This window comes from Echinococcus granulosus (genome assembly GCF_000524195.1).
Source record: "Echinococcus granulosus chromosome Unknown EG_S00025, whole genome shotgun sequence".
NCBI classification, from domain to species: domain Eukaryota; kingdom Metazoa; phylum Platyhelminthes; class Cestoda; order Cyclophyllidea; family Taeniidae; genus Echinococcus; species Echinococcus granulosus.
This window is the reverse complement of record NW_020170405.1, coordinates 426,147-447,435: the sequence shown is the minus strand read 5'-3', so window position 1 is coordinate 447,435 and position 21,289 is coordinate 426,147. Positions and strand designations below refer to the sequence as shown.

Sequence of the window (21,289 nt, the reverse complement as noted above, 5' to 3'; positions counted from 1 at the left end):
ATGGGAAAAAGGAAACAGCCTGACATGATCAAATCCCACATTCTCATTCGTGCGTTTTACCCAATTAATTTCACCGCAATCGGCTCACAGGGAAAATTAGTCGAGAAATATATTAAATCAAATTGTTAATTTTATAAAATACAGAATGTTTATGATGAAGGAAAGTGGCCCGAAAGGCAACAAAACTACTTCAATGAAATAGAGCACTATATGCGGCCGAGCTTTGAAGATTGTGACATTTGGAGAAAAAGTATACCAGGCCTGACATTTAAGTAAACAATGGAACTGGTTGCTGATAAGAGACAGAATTGGCTTAAATGTCTTTTTTTGCAAAAAACGAAGATACATTATTGCCTACCCAACCATCGCTATGTGCTCATTCGCCAATGACGAGTGCTGCAAAAACAAATGATTGAGGCGAAAATGCGAATGGGTTCCCAAATACTGAATTAAATTAGCATCTGGGATAAGTTCAAAATCAACAGGAGAGGTGGTGTCCAAATTGACAAAAGGCGAACGTAAATAACAGCGAGAGTTAGTTCAAAGCATTTCATACTGCTGAATATCGAGATTTCATAATACCAGGCCAGAAAATGAGTCTTTGACTTATGGAAGGATTAAGCGGGGCGAATGGCACGGCTTAAAGTTCAATTAGACCAGGAGAAGTACAGTGGTATAGCCTTAAGCCTAGTATTACATGGCTCACCTCTTTCATTGAGCGTAGCCCCCGATGCTCTCCTTGGTCAGCCTCCAGCGACGGCCAAAACGATGCAGTCGGTGCTCCAGGCAGACCCTCACAAAGCAACCAACTGCGCCAATCATCAAATTTGCGTACGAATGAGAAGGTATTTGATCGCAACACCAGGGGTTTTCACAGATTCTCCTATCCACAGCATACACTCTTCGTCCTTTACGTTGAGGTTTAGCGTTTGGAGACGGAAATCGAGGTATTTGTTCTCTAGGGTAGGATTCGCTTTTCATTATCAATGCCACAATGCTAGGACAGACAATGTATAACCAACATGCAAAATCGGCGAGGGGCTACCGCCATGGTCCGAAGGCCATGAATACCAGTGGGGGCGCAATGGCAAGGCCTTAAGTGCCTGTTTTATCAAAACGAAGAGTGAAGTACTACACTAATTTATTGACTAAAATAGTAACGGTAGAACAGCCCTATGTGAGAATTCACCCAATTAATCAAAACTTCATGGCAAAACCTGTCAGGATAAACGCATAAATTAACGTCAATATTTTACATGAACCCTTAAAAACGGTATTTAGAAAATACTGGTTTTTATAAGGGCAATTTATGTTGATTTCATTGTGTCAAGGTCTGTAGGAAGCAAACCTTATTCACTTAACCTTAAAACCGAACTGCGTGGAAGAGAATGTTCACTACATTGCTCTTTTTTTTGATGACTGGATGAATAAGATCGGCGCAGGTCTAAAAACTGTAAGTTTTAGAATATTTTCAAATCTATCAAAGTGGTATTTTTCGGGGGTTGTGAATTGTAACGTAACTTTGCAAACTACAGTGTGTCTCATTAGGCTATTGTGTAACGAGTGTACAGTTTTTATGTCTTTTTCTCAGTGAGGCCTTCTGGCGCCATTGTTCATACGACCATCTTAAGGGTAAGGCCGGAAGGCTGTCTATAGTTTTCCAGCTCATTGTTAACCCAGTAATAAACCCCTTTTCAACGTTTGTATGCTTTGTTAAGGGTCTAGAACAGACCCGGAGTACAACAGTAAAAAGAAGTTTCATATGACTGAGCAGATGTTAATGCTCCTATCAAGAAAAATGTCCCCAAAATATCGTGAATTTTACATCTGTTCTGAATTCATTGTTGTCCAAAATTCTTAAAATTGTTAAAAAACCAAAATTTAATTTTAACGTGGTCAGTACGAGAAATGGCCGTACATATATAATCTTTCGAGAGCGAGATTACTTGAAGAAATATAAAATGTCTATGGGAAGAGAGGGCTAAAATGGCGACAGCTGTTGTGTGGAATGACAGCCTGGAGACACCTCGTGTTTAAATGACAAAAGAGAACATGTGTTTATTGTAAAATACCGAGATATTCCCGCATTTAACAAAAGAAAGTCAAGTGGGATGCAGGTGGGGCTATGCCAAACACCACTTTATTTTGTATGACGAAGCTGCTTGATTGTCGCATGACTGAATCTAGATCCTGTGATATTGACAACCAAATCATCACTTACTTTGTCATGGAGTGGAAGAGGACCTGATAGCTCACAGTAAGCATGACTAAACAGTCCTCCAGATCTAGTCTCTGGTAGCACGAGCACATAAAGATTCAGGAATTCCTACTTCTTCTTCCACTAATTTTGCTATTTTTCGACCACAAATGAATGGATATGCTAGGTGTTAGTACACTTTACTGTAATAAAATTTTATTAACCAGTTTTACACTACTGATATACACACATTTTACAGAATAACTGGTTATATTAATTTTCTAGCTACTAATCCCTTAAAAAACTAGTCAAATTAAAGGTTTTAGGAATATTTTATGGAGAAGTTATCATAGCATCCTGTTATAAAGCGGGTAGGAATAAAAAAGTCATTGGGAATTTCCTGTTAGGTAAGGGCATCAACGATAAAAAAGTGGACCAAGCCTTTAAGCTACCAAGCAGGAAAGGCACTTCTGGTACTTGAGGAAAAGAGACAGAGCAAAGCAGTCTAACGAACAAAAATAACAATAAAATTTGTAAAGTTGGTTTAGAATAAGGTCCTCCTTTCAGATGAAATTTCCTGCAGCCATAAATTAATATCATCTCCTGCATAGCCGAGAGTAGAAACAGATATTTAACGCACTTGATTCTTAGACGCGTTTCAGGACGACGCTTTTACTCTGCGAGGCGTTGGTAAATTAACGTTGACGGAAGTAAGCCCTGAGCTTCAACAAAAAAATGGGCTTTTTTGAACAACTCATAATTAACCTCCCCTTCAGAGTAAACGTAAATCATGATGGTGGAGTCCATCAAATGCTTTGGCTCCATACTTACGGAAGTGTTCTGCATGAATTAATTAAAAATTTAAAAAATAACTTTAGGTGTGGTCACTTAAAGTTAAAAGTCCGAGGCATTTTTTTTGTAGCTGAAAACTCATCAAGTACCCTTGGGTAAGTGTCACCATAAAAGGGAATGTATGGAATTAAATTCGAAATATTGAGCACCATTGAAACTTTATGCCCGGAAAAGGAATTACATCCATTATACCCGCGAAAACTCAGATTGATATATCTTCTATATTAAGTCGGTGTTAATGCACTCGACCCCTTAGATCGGTTTTGTAAGTGGTGAATGGTAAGGCCAAGAACTCCTGGTCCCATTTAAATTTCACTATTAATAATCAACCACCAGATCCCTATTAAAGTGCTCTTAATGCATGGGCTGAAAACAACAGATTTTTACCAAAACCACCTAGTTTTAACTCCAGCAAAGGCAAGAACATTTCTGCTTGACAAAAAGAGGGGTTTTTAAAAATGATAAAACAAATAAAAACTAGCTACGAATAACTATACAATTTTATGTAAATGCTACCGTGTATTATGCAGGATAGTTGCTTTGCTCGGAGTAAAACCGGAATTGCCAAGATTTTGGTCTATTGTTTTCCATTCTACCCTGAACAATGGTGGGAGTCTCATTTTATAACTTCTCATACATTAATCTAAATGAAATTAACAGAAGCGGTTTAATGATTCTGAGGAAACCATGTTTTCTCTTCTTCAAACTCCAACATTTAAAATCAGTTTAGACCTCTGAATTGGAATGGACACACTTAAAGGTGATAGGAGTGACTTTAAGGCAACTCTGATTTGATATGACACCAATAACGCAAACTACTAAAGGCTTAAATGCGTTATTCTCTGTATAAATAACAAGGAATTTGACTTTTGCTAAGATAAGTAGCTTTTCATGGCAACGTTTCATATTAAGATATTAATACGAGGGGTATGTTATGATTGAGTAAATATTACTATTGCATGTCTACAGAGTCAAACAGACCTATCCTTTACAGGCAAACAAAAGGCAAAAGCTTAGGGGTATTTGAAATGACTATATTTGGATAGATTCATGCTTTCAAAATCATAATACTTGTCAGAGCTCTCATGACGGGAGGGGGGTTTTAACATGCATGCACGGTACTAAGTAACTTGAAGAGTTAAATGAAGGAAAAAGTACGAACAAAGCTGTGGTCTAAATTTGGCACCACTCATTGTAATACTGCCAAGGGAGCAATCATTGAGAAAGAACAAGCTATTTAAATATTGAGAAGGCAAGAGAAAGTTTCCTTTCCCTCCGGCTACTTGTCATTCAGCAATCAAAGCCACTCTTATTGGTTCTGTCAGTTAATAATTTATGCATTTTTAATTCGGACAATTCAGTCCCGTTAATTGCTTCTAAATGCTCTGGATAATTTGAAAACAGACAGGAAGTGTACGAAACGCGCTCCAGATACCATCAATCAAGTAGTACCAGAGGTTAAAGATCCTGGCAATTTACAGGAGTTAACGCATTAGGCCCAATACTTCCCTTTGGAGAGTATGGTTCATTTTTTTGAAATAAAAACTGGTTTAAGAATAAAGAATTACTCTTTAAATAAGGGTCTAAGACATTACCTTCAATTTAAATTTCTCAGGATAAAATAATTCTTTATTTAGGAGAATTAATCACGTTTTGTTCCTAAGTTTTATTTGAACACAATGTGAAAGATGAGTAACGACGAAATCAAAGGGGCAACCTGAGTAGCGAGCCACTGTAAAATTTAGGTTTTATTCTTCACCATTCACCTTTCGGGATTCAGGTTCCACAAACACGTGTTCATGTGGTACTCCAAACAGTGGCGTTGCTTCTTCCCTTGGTGTACTAAAACGTAAACCAAGTTCTGTTGAATTGTACGCAAAATGTGAACAATTTCCACCACCACATATTATAAATAAAGCTGTATGCTCAAAGTATCAGTACAATAAATTCAAAAATGCCAATCCAACACTCTAAAATAGGGAAATCACAATTTATCTATGACAGTAGAGTGCAAACGATGCTTAAGTGGTGCAGTTATCTCCTATAATTCCAACAATTTTCTTGGTTGTAATGATAAAACTTTATTATTTAACTTCCGTGAAGTTACACTTCTGAAATGAAGGTGAAAAATGGGAGGTTTTGGTTTTGGCAAAAAAAGCTTCCTACTTAAAGTACGATATGAAGGGGAGTCTAATAAGAAAAACTGCTGCAGAGAGGGTACAAGTCCCATACTTCATCACTTGGCTTGCTCATTTAAAGTCAGTTTGACAGGATACTACGACAAGACTAAAAGTGCTCTCCTCAAAACTCTGGACAAATCTTCATATGTGTTGCGCAAAATATTTCGCTTAGGTGTTTTGAATGCAGATGCTTATGATTCATTTACTTAGAACCCACTATAGCCACATTGCTAGCATATTTTTGTGAGTTCAGGGCTTCAATTTCGAGGCTATAAATGCGTCCAGTTTTTTGGGGCACTGGCCCCTTAAGTCCTCCCTAATGCATTGAATACAGCACTTTTAACATTTTTTCAACTCTTAGTTTTTGTGACGGACCACTTAGGATCTCCGCAATTGTACCTTTGCCGGATGGGCTAGACTCCAAGCCATGCCATAAGCCCAAAGCCCAACCGTAAATCGGATATGCATATTTTGTCTGAGCATCATGTCCGCTTTTGTCTTCAGAGAATTTTTAGAGTGCTAAATTGGCGGCAGCGGAAATAGAAACCCATCTTAAAGGACATCTATCCTGATTCCAATTGATAAATAATAGACCTTAACGGGGCAGAAGAAGGGCGTATGCTGCCGATGGGAGAATCAATGACGATCCCTAACAGAAGGGTTGGAAATGACCAACTTCAGCGAACACTCCAGCCCCTTGCTTTAAAGGAATATTATTAAAAACTGAGGCGATAATAGTCTTAAATCATCAAAAATGGTTCGTTACGGAGTTGTCTACCATTCCTATATGGCAACTTCAGTTCTGTGAGCTCGCGGTGCCTCCTCCACCTCTCTACTAGCTATATAATGCCTAGACGGATGTGAATATACTGTACTGAAGTGAAAAAATAATGGCAAGGAGAGCTACAGATGAAACGTTACTTTCACGGAACTGTGTTTAATTTCGTCCTTTGTCTGAAGACCCTGCTTTTATGTCAATATTCCTACGACTATGGACATGCGTGATGGTCAGCACATTCCTATGTCCCCTAATCCAGTTTCCATGCTAAACGAGGCTTTAGATTTAGTGAATTTGCCAAGAGGGATCAGTGACGTTGCGATCAGACATCTTTTTAGCTGTACGCAAATTGGTTGACTAATGGGGTCGGTTCATGGGCGTTTTGCTAACAGCGCTTATCCCCATTGTGACGGCCGATGCTGCAGGACGGCCAAGGGGAGTGCCAGGGATGAAGCTCAAAAAAGGGAAGGGATTATGCAATAGTTTAGCCGTTTATTTAACTCTCAGTTTTTTTAACGGACCGCTTAGAGCTCCGCCATTGCACCTTCGATGAATCGGCTGGCTTCTGGGCCATTCCAGTGGCCCCAAGTACTATTGTCTGTCGATAATACATATTCCTCCACAGTATCATGCCTTCTTTCGTCTTCAAGGAAGTCTTGGGATGCTGCATTAATTTGCATATTAATTCTAGGATCACAGACTACGCAAGATATTTTGAGGACTAAAATGTCTTTCTGAGAACTTAATCGCAAAATGTATGCGAGAAATGTAGATCAAAATCATATAAGGCTATGCTCTCGATTACAATCTTTGATTATAACACTCGAACTAATTTTACGGCTGCATAAATTGTACACCTTGTGAATGGATCCTACCTTGAATATTTACAAGAAACAGAGCCTTGCAATATTCCCACCTCGTACAACTTCCTTCCAGAAACTAAAATACGATATTTTATCGTAGTGACAGAAAATAGCTGGTAAAGTTTGAAGCGAAAAAAGAGTAGGGATTCGTATCCATCATATACTGAGTTGGCACGATGCACACAAGGCTGTGAATAGGTGAAATGGTCGCGAAGAAACGAAAAGTTCCTACTGGACAGCGCCAAATATAAATTTGATTGGTCATCGTGTTTCACCCCTTTAAAGTAATTTTGTAACGTGGTCAAACATGTTACCCTGTAAAAATATTCTCAAGCATCACCGGATGAAAGGGTCCCAAAATTCAGCAATGTCTAGGTAGACTGTGCGGACAGTTCGACAATGGAAATGCGGAGTGTATACACTTTACTTCTGTCTTTGCAGATCGCATACACCTTTTCACTTGAAGTGGCAGAAAACCGTACGTTCTTATAAGTTTATTGCCATCATCTTTAAGTACATTTTCCTTATTCTCTTCGCAAAAAAGTTTTGATGCTAGTTGTTGAATGCATCACAGTTCTTTGGGTACGACTAAACGAAGTAGGTTGACTTATAAAGTGGCAAATGAAGATTACACAGCTGGCAGCAATTATCATTATTTCCAGCTTTCTTCAAGCTTAGAAAGCAAAGTAACCCAGCATTTTCATTAGGAAATACACCTTGTTCTGGGAAATAATTCAGTTGAAGACCTTTTTCCTTAATTTTAATCCACTTGAGCGAACTCTTGACTAACATTCCCAAGTGAGAGGATTGGATTTTAAGCTTGTTTTTGAATATTATTTTGCCAACTTTATCTTAAGTGTTGGACAAAAAAATTAGGAAAAATGTCCACTCTTGGTAACTATTTCAGGGTGAATGAAAATTACTAAAGAAATTAACAAAGAGATCATTTTAAGCAATGCCCTACATTTGAGTCTTTTTCGACGATACCGAAATATTTAGCTCTACTTTATATACTAAGTGTTCCTTATTGGATTAACCAGAAATAAAATAGTTCGGGGAAGCCTACGGTAGAGTAGACAATCCTTTTTCCGATATATGATTGTGTGAGGTGACAATACTGACACATCTTACTCCATTGGCAATGCGATTTCCAAAGCCTTGGAGATAATTACTGCAAAATACTGCATTGTCCTTAAATGTACCGACCCGTGGTGTGGGTATTTCAAACAAAAGTCGTGGTATCATCTCCTACGCGGGATCATTTATCTGAGCGGTCAGTGCGATGCTACGTAGATATTTGACTAGTAACATCGTGGTCTGCATTAATAAATACGTTTCTAAATGGCAATAAATAATTGCTCATTATCTTGACAGGTACATCGTTTACACGACATACAACAGCACTGCAATTTTTCTCACAGTTACTGCTCACTGCGCAGAAAATATGAAAGATGGCTTAATAGATCTCGCATGCAAGTAACATTAATATCCAAGTTGGTTTAATGATAAGAATTCCCATTTGGATTAAATGGCAATGCAAGCATCATGTTTCATAATTAGAAGCTCCGTTTTAGAATAAATAAGCAAACTGCGGTTTCTGATTTTGACAAATAATGGAGTATGAAAAAAGTGTAGTGCCCTAAGACTTCCATGAAGACAAAGGAAGACATAATGCTCGGGCAGAATATGCATTGCCGATGCACGGGGGGAGGCTGGTGGGAGAAATATCGGCATGGCCCGGAGGCCATGTCACTCGGCGTAAGTAAAATGGCCGAGTCATTCAGTGTCCGCGTGACCAAAACGGCGAATTAAACAATGCACAGAGAAAGTGTTGCCGTCTAGACGCTGCTTAATAGCTCATGAGGTTTAAAACCATATTTATTTATGGGATTGTGACATTTCTGTATTGTTTTTTTGCATTGGAAGAAAATGATTAGTATTAACTTGAAGTTTGAATACTTTGCGGAAACTGGGCTGCTAAAAGGCTGGAAAATTCTTACACTTAGAAATATTTCAGTGTTAATTCAGCAGGAAGCATTTTATTCAAAGTACGTCATAATTTGTTGAATTTTTGCGCAATTCTAACTGCTTTAAAATGAATGTATTTCTAATAAGATGGCACAGTAGTTAAAATTAGAAATAGCCCAAGACTTGCGAAAAAGGTGCATCTCGAAGGCTGCCAAGTTTGAACTGAAACAGGCAGTGCTTCTGGACTGTATCAGGCTAGATATTGCCAAATTTGGGTTGAAAATTGTTTGTTTTATGTCCCAAAATTTGATATTTTAGACCGTATTTAATTTTTTTTCCAATTTAGCCGCCAGGCTAATTTCTCAACAATCATTTTCCATTCATGATTAGACGAGTGTTCGATTACTTACAAGCATGCATATGTTAGGTGCTTAAATTTTTCTATTAACTTGCAAGGCTTTCCATATTTACTCAGTTTCTTCTGTTTTTATCTAACCACAAACGCGTTAGACGGCGAATAATTCCTTTTTCTTTGTATGTGAAGCCGCATTTCGAAGGATACCATCAATCATATACACAAACGATTATTAGCGAAGCAAATCTGGGAAATGCAAATTTTGTTGACATTCTTACGGCTGCCTTCGAGATTGGTACAACGTGTGGCCGCTTGATTGACTTCTTCTGGGCGGTGCAGACGGTTGACTTGTCATGTGAATAGAATGCACACCAAAAAAGTCTGTTGGATGGTCACAAAAATCTCCCACCTTCATGGCTGTTTGCGCAGTACTTCTGAATTTTATATGGAGGAAGCATGCAATTCGACCTCTTAAAAGTAATCAAACAATACACAGTTAGGTCATAGGGTGACTTCACATAAATCTGGAAGCTTATTTCACTGCATCAAACCCTGTAAAGCATTTAAAGTTCCATTTTTCTTCTGTAACTGCGCATTTTTTAGAGTACACCCCTATTTTCTTTTGCAGGTGAAGAAGGGTAAATTAAAAATACCGTGTGTTTATCGCCCAATCGGGATGCAGAAAAAGTGGTGCGGTGGCCGCATTACACCGTTTTCACAATGATATTTAAGGAATGTATTTTTAGATGAAAATACCCTTAGACTAATCAAAAGAAACCATGGATTTGCAGTGGTCTTTATGCAATCAAAGCCTTGTTGGCGCACGTGTATGAATTTGCCTTAGTAGCCCAGTTAATCATGAGTGAGTTAGTGAAGGAAATGTAAACAAGCTCCCCGTCTTGGGCAAATAGACAACTAATGTAAACAATGAATGAGTATAACACGACCTTCCTCGAAAGCTTTATTGAGGCTGGTACCCCGATAGGAGCTAATTAATTTTAAATAGCCCCCTAAATAATTATTATTTTGATAAAAGGGTGAGAAGGGACAAATCATGGCGTGACAACAGTGGGCGTCTTAAATAAACATGGACTCAAAAATTAACTTTCCCAAAAATTTGGCTCCACACATTAACTCCGGTGTTGGCTTCTAAATTCCACGCCTGATTCAAGTTAGTAGATTAGAAGTGAGTCCATCAACTCCTTTGACCCGGCATCCGAAAGCAAGTCGGTTTAAATTTCAAGCTTTGAAATTTTTTGACAAGATATTCAAACACGCCCGACAAGGATAAACTAAAAACCCAAAATGCGAGTCTTCGAGAACAATTGCCTTGCAAAATATCCACCATTTTTCAGCATTGTTAAGGACTATGGACAGCTTTTCAGCCCAAACTCATTTGTTACACATTCCATACGCTAGTTGGAAAAATTTCAGCAAGGGATGCTAGTGCCGAAAACGAACATAAGTTAGAAAGGTTAAGAAATTGCGCATTTATTCCAGGAAACGTCCAATGAGCGCAGTTCCTTAAAACAATTTTATATTAGTGGATATGACTTTGCAAAAGTAACAAATATCTAGCAAGAGGTATGACAAGTGATTGCATAGGTAGTTAGTTTACTAAAGAAAAAGTAATCTCATATATGATAGATTGTCTGCTACCTTAATAAGGGGTAAATGCATATCAGCGTGAATTTCATGTCATAATTAATCTTGGAAAATCTGTGAAGAGAATAAATTTGTGCTGCCAATTTATGAAGTGGAAGCAACAATGCGTGATCAAATCACTTGCGTACAGACAGACGCTTCCAACTCACTTAATTTTATCTTGACTGGAAGGGATTTAATGAAAATTAGTTCTGCATATTAAAATCGAAAAAAAAAACATCGCAAAGCAAAAAATGTCCTTTTTTAGGACTTACAAAACAAATTAGGATCAAGTCAGACGATCTACTTCAGACGCAGGCAGAGGAAGTTACCGCTGAAGTCAAGCATGGAGAACACAGGCAGTATTTTGTGGTAGGTTGCACTTTTTTAAGAGGTCATGCACCTGCTTCGATGTGTCAAGAATAGCTGCATCCATTTGACATTTTCTTTTGCAACGGGAAAGTCTTCATTTAATTCTGGTTTTATATCTAAGTACTTTTAAATGGTAGTACGAAGTCAACAATAAAAAAGGGAGTTTCACCTGTTTTTGCCATTGTTTTGAGGCAATAAATTCATTTCCCTACGCACCTGTACTTGACCATTCATGAGTTTCTGTAACTCTGCAGTTAGATTTACAGATAAAGGCTCAAAAATTATTAAGTGCTCAGTAATTTCCTGTCCTTGAATGCACAATGTAGGTAGAAAAAGGATAATGCATCTCTAAAAATGATTAATTATTTTTTGCATGGGAAGTTGGAAAGACAAATAAATACAATCTTTTTTCCCTATAGAAGGTGCACGAACCCACCATAGTCCAGTTTTGTCACTTAAGCTAAGTAATACCTGCAATAGTATTTGTAGCCAATTTACAATTCTATCCTACCTATCGCCTGCCTAGTACGGTGATATTCTAATCGGTGCAGTAGTAAACGTTGTGCAAAGATTATATTACCACTAGAATCAGAACTTTATTGTTTTAAATTAAATTATCCCAAAAGATTCAATAAACAATGCCCTCATACTCTCGTAAGGCACCTGCTCACCCTGAACAGATATTTCCAAGTTGACATCTTCAATTGTGCAGGATTGCAGCAACATAAATCCGTATTGTGCATAATTTTAGCTGCGTAAATCGGGCGTGTTCATTCTGCTCAACATTACTAGTGTGGATCTGTTAAGGATCTTCGAAGAAGTACAACATGCTGGAGACACTTTGCACATTCTAACATCCTCCGATGACTTGGGTCTTCCCGACAAAACGAGACACGACTTTGAGTACATAACAAATAACTTCTGCAGGTAAATGAAGGTATTTATTTGACTTGTTTTCATTTGATTTACTACCTTGTCCCAGGACAAACCGTTTGGAAAAAAAATTAACGGGTAATGTTTTTAAATTTTTTTTCTTGTAAGGGATACTTCTTCCAACTGTATACCAATTTTCTTTACACCATTAGCATTAAAGTGGGCAAGATCTAAGTGGTGCCTTAAGAGGAACTTGATTTTATCCTTACGTTATACAAAGTATGCCTTTAAATACTGCTTTAGTGATTTACTATCTTTAGGAATTTAAAAAGTCTTCACCTATTCGTTCATTAGATCAAACATATTTTAAAATGTCTTCTAATCATTCTTGTGTTTTCTCCCACTAATTAAAAGTGTACGGAAGAACTAAGAACCATGAGTCCTTTTAAAGCCTTTGCAAAATTTCTGTTTAACGAGAAATTGAGGACCCCACGAAAAAACGTTTGATAAAATGATTAAAACAGCACATTTCTTTTAACTAGTCGGTACTACTCACTTCGTATTATCATACAAACGAATTGGCACGGGTTTCGCCAACTTGTCAGAGATTCTGACTACCTACATCGGCTTCTTTCCGAGGTTTTTAAGAGCTGTCTTAGTTACTTAAAGATCTCAGTTTGAGTCAAAACATTTGTTCTTAACATTCAGTAAAATTGCTGAATAAAAATACTGCTAAAAGAATTTTGGGACATCTCTAATGGAGTGAGTTCTTTTAAATTACAGGACTCCAATCCCAGATAGGTACTTTATAGTCCTACAGAGCTTCCGCAATCGTTACACCATGGCTTACAGGGCTCCCAGCTCAGCCAGCGGAGCAGATGCCAGCAGACCGAGGGCTCAAAGACTGGCATCGCTTAAACGCTCCCTCAACAGGCAGTGCTCCAGAAATGTGAGTCGTTCTAAGAAGGCATTGTGCATCATATGCATTCACAAGTTAATATATTTTTCAAAACTAAAAGTCAAGTATTTTTTTCCATTTACTCTTGAAATTAGCTCTACATATGAGTAACGAGAAAAAAATGAAAATATTGTGCTATCCGGACATATGAACTGCCATTTTATTACGTGTGGAATCAGGGGTAGCCATATTATGAAACTAGTCTCGTGATCGTTTTTAACAGTTTGTTTCGGACTGAGTAACTGTATCCTTGGCCTGTCATTTAAAAGTCTTCCTTGAGAATCGCAGTCATTAAGGTGAACGAAATCCGAAAATTGCATTGTTTGTAAAACCCCGCTGAAGCAAAGTCCAACTTTACCTCATCAGTTGCGACGCCGATGAGCATTAGCAGGAAAAATGTGTTAAACGAAATATATTTCAATGTGACAAATTTGCTTGTTAGGTGACGGTAAGTAAGTAGTCATACTAAATACCAAAATAGAGTGCTCTAAATTGTAACCAAAAAGTTATGAATTCTTTCTTAAAAATTTGGCGTCCTTAAAAGGGGTTATGAAGTAGTTTTTAATCATTGTGTATGAAATAAAGCACTAATCTCCTCTTCAAGCGACAATTAAAGCCAAAATTAAAACTAAACCCCACCCACAGGTTTTGGAAATAATTGATAGTTTTAGGAGGGTCCCAGTTTTTTTATTTAATCTTTAAATGTTACTCCTTTGCAAGCATTGAATATTAACTTGATGCATAAACTAAGGCAAGTTGGTGGCTGGCAATTTTTAAGGCTTCAAAATGAGCACCTATTATGCAGCATTGCTTCCTTATTTTTGCTGAGCTTAAATCATACTTCAGTTGTTTGTTTAACTCTCGATTAAGATACTGAGTTACTCAGGACTCCGCCACTGTACATCCGCCGAGCAGCTTGGCCTCAGGGCCATGCCAGTGTATCCCAGCTCTAGTGTAGGTCAACAATGCATAGTCTGCCCAGGCACTATATACGCACCCGTCGTCGGGGAAGGCTCGAGGAACTATATTCAATATATTTAACCAGGCATTTCAAATATTTTTAGTAGGTTCATGCAAAGCAGCCCAAGTCCAAAGCTAGGGACATTTTCCTAAAAGTGGATTTGACTCCTGACTGCCTCATTCACCCATTACTTCGCCTTTCAAAGCTAATTGAATGGCGTGGTTGAGAACGCTTAAAGTGTGTTCTTTGTACCTCTAAGTTGGGCGTACAGCTTTCCGAGATGAGTGTCGATATTATAGTGTTCTCCATCGTGCCAAAGTCTGAGTTATTGTTCACAAAATCGCGGAAAGCGCGGATCGGACTGGTAACTTCGTCAGTGAAAAATTTGCACCTTTATAAAAGAGCCAAGCAAAGGAAGTTTGAATAAAAGACCACAGCATTGATAAATTAGAATCTTGAATCAAAAAGACATACTTAAAAAATTGAGTTAACCTGAGGTCAAGGATCTTGAGAGAGGTGTCTCAACACGAAGGGTGTGTATAAAGCCAGAATGATGCATTGCAAAAGAAGTTCGTCTTACCTCACCCTAATGCAATCTTACAACCGAGTATCTGGATGGATCGGTAGGACCTACGCAAGAATGCATACTTTTGTAGAGACAAATCGTTAAAACAAAGAATTTTATTTTGGAGTGACTGAAGAAAATTCTGCTTGACACATGATAAATGGTACGTGAAAAACTCCCTACTAACTAATTATTATGATGTAGAATGGGAAAAGAAAAAACGACATGGAAAGTCAATCTTGAATGAAATAGATGAGGTGCCATTCCAGCTTAGATCTTCAAGATAGCTTAAGTAAACCCGTCTGTAGTGCAAGCCAGAAAGGTGTGTCGAATTTGAACCTTCTTGAAATACGTATTAACTGAACTGAAAACAGAAATTCAAACCTATTCTTTCCGTTGGTAGTGCCCTTAGAACTCACATGCAACTTTTATGGTAGAATCTACCAAACACATTTTCTCGTACACTTCGTATAAAAGCAAATTGGCATCTAAACCACTTGCTACTTATAAATCAAAATAGCATTAGAATGAATCTTAACCATTCAAATGCATAAATTTTGGGGATAATTTTCAGTTTGTAACTAGAAAGTTGCAAAGTTTGAATACTCAAATTTAACAAGACCGATGGACTGAATCCTGTGAAAACAAAACTGCTTGAGCGCTAAAGATTAATAGTTATTTCCTAATTTTGCGTAAGAGGTGGGAAGGGAAATAAGAGGTATACACATTTCTGGATTAGGTAAATAAAATATCGGTAGTTTTGTAAAAGAAGAACAGAAAAATGAGGCACTTATCAAGACATCATATCACCGAATCATCCTTCAGCGCACTAGCCTATTAAACCCGTTTTCTTGGGTATTTTGTAGAATACTTGGCAAAAAATGTTTTGCTTTCAGTTGGCAGCGCCCTTGGTAGACAACGACAATGCAAGTGACAGTTTCTACTGCATCAAGGATAGCCCTCTGCTGAACAACTTGTTCGGTCAGTATGTGGAGGAGAGCATTTACGTCAAAAAGTCGCACGACTGCTCCAAATTTCAAATGGCCTGCCTGAGATGCTTTAAACAGGCGAAGCTGGTAGCTAATTCAAGCAGTCACAGTGAGTCTAGTCAACCAATTTTGCTAGCATCATTTACAACTAAACGTTATACGTTGTATAACATCTTTGCTGCTACTTGAAAGGACGCATACTTCAAATTGTTGGTGATTTTAAAATTCAGAAGCAGTCTGTTAAGGCACATAATTAGGAAGCTTAGTTAGACAATAAAAAAATGATTTTAAGAATGCAGCTGATGTAGCCCATCGAAAACTCCTGAACTATCAGTTAAATCAAATCTCAACAGGATCGTTGCTAAAATCTCTGTTTATTCCTTCCAAAACCAGCAATTATCTTCAATCTGCTGGCAAACGCAGTACTTGGTAGATAATTTCCTAATTTAGGCAGTTTCAAAAATGTTTGCTTGTTAAATATTTGGAGTCGGGAATCATTCTTGAACACGTAAGACGTGAATGATTTGCTAGCGTTACCTCATACTTTGTTCGGAAATAAGAGTGAAATAAAATTACTTATTCTTTGCTTGTTTTACTTTTTCTTTGCTATTTTCACCAAGAGAATACATTTATTTTGCACTGAAATCGGCTTCGTATGTTAAAAAGGCAAGGAGGATTAGTGGCATTTGTTTTCCCCCCTTTTTGGTATAAAAAAGTGTAGAATGGAAAATATATAACTAAATGAATTTAAAAAATTGTGTCTTTCCAACTACCTTGTTCCATTGTGCTAAAAACTATTAGAAGTAATGCAAAAAAGCTGTCGATTTCCCTAAACTGATGCGAATTCCCCTGAAATTTCCACTGCAATGAGATGCAGGAATTGGCTTCCCGCATAGTAAGGTGCAGCCGCATAAGTAATAACCAAGTTTGCCATCACAAAGCTAATTTAAGGTTGATGAGGCAGAAATTGGAAGACATTGCGCATATTTAAGAAAGGAAGGGAATGCGTGGCGCTACCCAGCCACGTTGATAGTTGAGATCCAACTAATTATACTAGAGCCTCGGCGCCAAAGTGTCATTTTGAGTTCGTGACGAGACGCCTCGAGGTATTTCAAAAATCATTGCAATTTTTATTAATGAAATTATGTTCAAATATTTGCGAGCTGTGACGTTCACAAAACGAGACTTTTCAGACCCATGTATCTGATTAGGATCAAGGGCAAATCAAAAGTGTTGAAACTCACTGGTGTATATCCAGTTAAAAAGGGGAACGTTACGCAAGTTTGCCATTATACCATAAAATTGTTACATCTATAAAAATAGCCATTATTGGAGCACTGATTAATGCATAATCTTGCAAGCCCTAACCAGAGAGTATCAGTCAGCTCTGCTATTCATAGTTCTTCATCCAGTAATCCCGTTGTTATTTAGCATGTAGAGCACTGAGACTTCCCAAAAAATGAAAGAAGACGTGACATTCAAATGGAATATGTATTGCTGACTTACTGACGGTTTTGAAAGCCGGCAGCATAGTCCAGAGGTCAGGCAGACCGGTGGAGGCAAACTGTTACCAAAACCAAGGGTCGAATTAGCGTTTAACTCATTTCGGACACATTACATTCCCTTTTAGTTTTTGAGTACTTAAGATATTAATTTAAATGGGAAACTTTTACACTCACAATACTGGAGGCACTCATTTCTAAAAGATATCAAAAAGGCTTAAAAATATGCTCAGACTAAGTTTGTCATCATCATGTGGCAATGTGATAAGTACATCCTCAATCACCCTTTTGCCAAGGTAGCATAAAAAAAATACACCGATGATGCATTTAATTTAATAAAAATATTCAGCACACTTTAGAAAAAGCAGCCTCTTGTTCCAAAAAATTAAATATGGCTCACATAGTTAAATGGCTTGAAGAAGTTCCACATGTTCCCCCATTAAATGTTACGTGAGCTCAAACGTAACTTCTGTAAATGCAATTTTGTCCCTAAGCCGTCAATGTCAATTTTCACGGTCAACCATTTTGTACCCAAACGTTCATCTTCTTCAGTGATTGAGAAAGAGGGGGTTGAAAATTGCGGCTGCCAAATTAATTGCTACAATACACCTGGTTGTTTGGGCTACTACAGTCCACCGTGCTATCCGGATGACCAGCAGGAGCCCTTTGAAAACGGAACATGTGTCAAAGGTGGGTCTTCAGTCTTTAGTCCAAAAAAAATCTGCAATAAGTTAATGCAACCGAATATTATTTGGAACATTTAAGATGGGTTGATAAGATTTTATACAATCTTAGACTTTTGGATTTCCTTTCGACATTGCAGATTATTTTTTGAGTAGAGAATGCATTAGTCGCTTTGTAAGGTGACCGGATTTTATCGTTTAATTTGGCCTTACCTTAGTGCAGCTTAACTTTATGTCTCTTTTATTCCATTTGCAAATAGATTTATAAAGACAATTTTCAGCATCAAATTATAAATTGAAGCAATTTTATTCTTGAAGTGAAAGGTGTGAATTTTTATGATCTTCTTTTGCAAATGATATTAATCATAATCTGTATAATTTTCTAGACAAAACAGGAAAGAAGAAATCAGTCAATTGGTTTGTGTATGCATAGTTGACAAAATTAAAAGCTGCCTATCGCCGAGATCTACGGCATTAGCTTAAACTGTTCTCCCACAAGTTTGATCTCTAAGTTGGAGGATCAAGTAAAAAGGTTTAACTTAAGTTTGACACAGTATTTTCCTTGAATTTTTACTGCTTTACACAAAAGGGTAACTGAGTTAATCTATCAGCTTAGCTGGAGATATTTTGGTGGGTTAAACATCTATGCCACCTTAATTCATCAGACCTCCAATTGCCCTCCAAGTTGCCTGCCATCTAAGTAACAATTTTCAATGAGGTCTTACCTGTCTGGCTACTTTATCCCACAACGCATGCGGCGTCATAGAAACCCGAGAGGAATCTATTTATGAAAAGGCTGTATTACTACAGAAGACCTGGAACAGCTTTTGGTTGAATCAAGTCAATATTAGTAATTATTTCAAAATCTTGCCACATTAAGGCAAAGTATCGTTTAATGGGGTTGAAAATGGCTAAATATTCAAAATAAACTGTTTAAACAGTTTGGCAAGACAAGTTCTGCATTTATATATTTTTTTTGAAGCGATACAACACCAAAACTTGGTGCTTTTAATTCTTGAATCGCTAATAATTCTAAGTAGTTTAGTTTACGCACGATTGACCACACCAACTTTTCTTCCAGTTAAATAACTATCTTCCCCACTATACCTGCGATTAGTTGCACCCTAATCTGTGTCCGCCTCACTGTGTGTTGAAAGATGACTTAATTTTTAGACTTGAATGCGTAGGTGAAAAGCGCAGAGTGAGCTACTAACTACAAATAAGTAACACCTAATCTAAACATTCTTGAAACTTGGCTGCGTGGTAATAATTTAGATGCAGTATCGACAATGAAATTAACAAATCTTTTCAAAATGCAGGTAACTAACTTTTGGGAATGAATTATGTCAAACATCTACTTTTTTCCGTGCACTAGCACTGTGCATAAGAATACGGTGAAGGCAATAGACACATTGTAGGACTAAATAATTTTCCACATTATAACGAGCACAATAACGCTACTAATGGTTTAGTGGCAAACAAGTATGCGTGACGTTTTTTCGTATCATCTATCATTCCATGAATCACAGGAAATGTGTACTGACGGTATTGTTTTACACAAAAAACCTTCGTAAATGAATGACGCATAGGTTAAGACAATAAGGCAAAGTAACCCGTCTTATATATACTCAGCGTAGTACAATATCTTCCAAAATTGTTTTGTATATTCTATTAATTTTCAAAGGATGTCATGAAAAATATCACTGGCGTAGTAGTCTTGCAATCTTAGATTAAGCTTTATGTAGTTGTTCCCAGATTTTTTAACGTTCAACGAATGGTTTGAAGTTCTTTATGTGCTTTTAAGATCGAGTTAGCCTGTTTGCAACTTACAAAACCCGAAATTTCTTCCCATATTTAGGCAACACATTCAAAATCAGTCTTTCACCCGACTATCAAAATGCGTCCAGTACTTTCCAGTGTCACCTGAAACGCCGCCCACGACATGAACTTCAAGTCAACTTCACAATTCAGATGGGGCTAGCAGAGGTGGGAGAAGCCGCATCTGTTATGAGCCCATCCAGCGTGTTGTGGAGTACGTATCCACAGCACTTTCACATCATATTAAATGCCTCTACGCTTTCTACTACTACTGGACCACTGGGTATAGTGGCAAGGTTGTCACCTCAGAATTTCTCATTAACTACTCCGAAAGAGGTCATGCTAAGAGGAGCCAAATCAGTCCGTCATGACAATAAAAATGGTAAACATGCATATTAAATCATTACTAAACAATACCTAGCGATGCCAATTAGGCAGTACTTCAAAGCTGCATCAAAAGCACTCAAATTCATTTATCTGAGTATTTATGGCTAAATGATTTTGACAGTTTTAATTCTAATGCTTCAGTACTATTACTGCCTTATCACAGACAAAGGTATTATGTGTAGTTTGGGGGTTATGAATTAAATGCCTGTGTCTTGATGTTTGTAATGAAGGTTGCGTTGTTTGGATCATCCAGAACGGGATCCAGGATAGTATTTTTAGGCTTTGTACTTACTAAACTTTACAACATGAAGGCGTAGGAGCCATCCAGCTCATTTCAAGTTTCCGTCGTCCCGCAGGAAATGAAGCTGCTAGAAAGAGTTTTTAAAGTTTCTTCTAATAAATTAATCAACGAGGAAAAAATACCACGCCTTACGACTGAACCTGAGAAAAATGGTTGTTTCAAAGTTCATTTCATCCTTACCTTCAAAAACATCTTTAAATGTTAAAAGTAATGACCGAGCTAAACTGGAAGCAAAGAAGGCAAATAAGTTGAAAATTAGTTCTTTGGAAATAGAAAACTTTGCTCTCATTTGCATGTTTTAAAATGGGAAACTTTTAAAAGATGGAACATGAAATAGAGGGAATGTTTAATAGTGGTCAAATTTTTCCCAAAACAGGGTTTTTAAGTTATTCCATTATTTTCCTAGAATATGAACTCAGTTTACACTATCTCAGGTCAATTCAGCGGACGAAAGGAATGCTGCAGAGTGATCAGTCCGACAGTGCCCAAAGGCAAGGTGACCTTAAGGTTAAATCGGTGCAGGTTTCAAGGCCCTTTCTCTATAGTACTTCCAATTGGCGATCAGCCGGCTGTGACCTTGACATCGGCAATTTCTTGAATGAGGACGAAGTGTTATATGGACCCACTATATCATCTGCTATTCAGCTGAGTGAGGGCAAAAGAAAATCACTCCCCTTTTCTTACTTTCTAACAAGAGATTTGGACAACAGCCTAAAAATGCAAATTCGATTGAATGGTATGTGAAATCCCATTAATAATTATCGCATTTTACTAGTCGCTTCCAGCTAAAAGTAAAATTTGAAGAAGACATTCCAACAAAATGATGATTCCTGGGACATTTAAAATAATAGATTATTTCTGGGATGTTATTAGTGTTTGAATAAGTTAAACCACCCTTTCTAGTTTCAGCAGTTACTTTGTCGCTTTGAAAAAAATGATAATGTCGATTAGAGCTAGGAAGCAAAAAAACCCCTTTTCCCTTACCTGGCAAATCGATGAAATTACTGCTCTTAAAGGTGATTGTTTTTAGAGCACAGTGGTTT

At 37.5% G+C, this 21,289-nt stretch overlaps 1 protein-coding gene across 1 annotated transcript in view; it reads left to right on the top strand. All coding sequences in view use genetic code 11, as the record gives it.

Annotated features, from left to right (window-relative positions):
- Nucleotides 1-7,419: 7,419 nt before the first annotated feature.
- The window catches only part of EGR_04192 (hypothetical protein), a gene marked incomplete at both ends in the record, with an annotated part of 42,033 nt that continues 28,163 nt past the window's right edge, over nt 7,420-21,289 (top strand). Inside the window, 7 exons of the mRNA XM_024493441.1 lie at nt 7,420-7,467; nt 11,961-12,136; nt 12,866-13,031; nt 15,463-15,664; nt 17,610-17,747; nt 19,599-19,772; nt 20,653-20,895. Coding sequence (XP_024352142.1) covers nt 7,420-7,467; nt 11,961-12,136; nt 12,866-13,031; nt 15,463-15,664; nt 17,610-17,747; nt 19,599-19,772; nt 20,653-20,895 — 1,147 coding nt within the window. The remainder of the gene's footprint in view (nt 7,468-11,960; nt 12,137-12,865; nt 13,032-15,462; nt 15,665-17,609; nt 17,748-19,598; nt 19,773-20,652; nt 20,896-21,289) is intronic.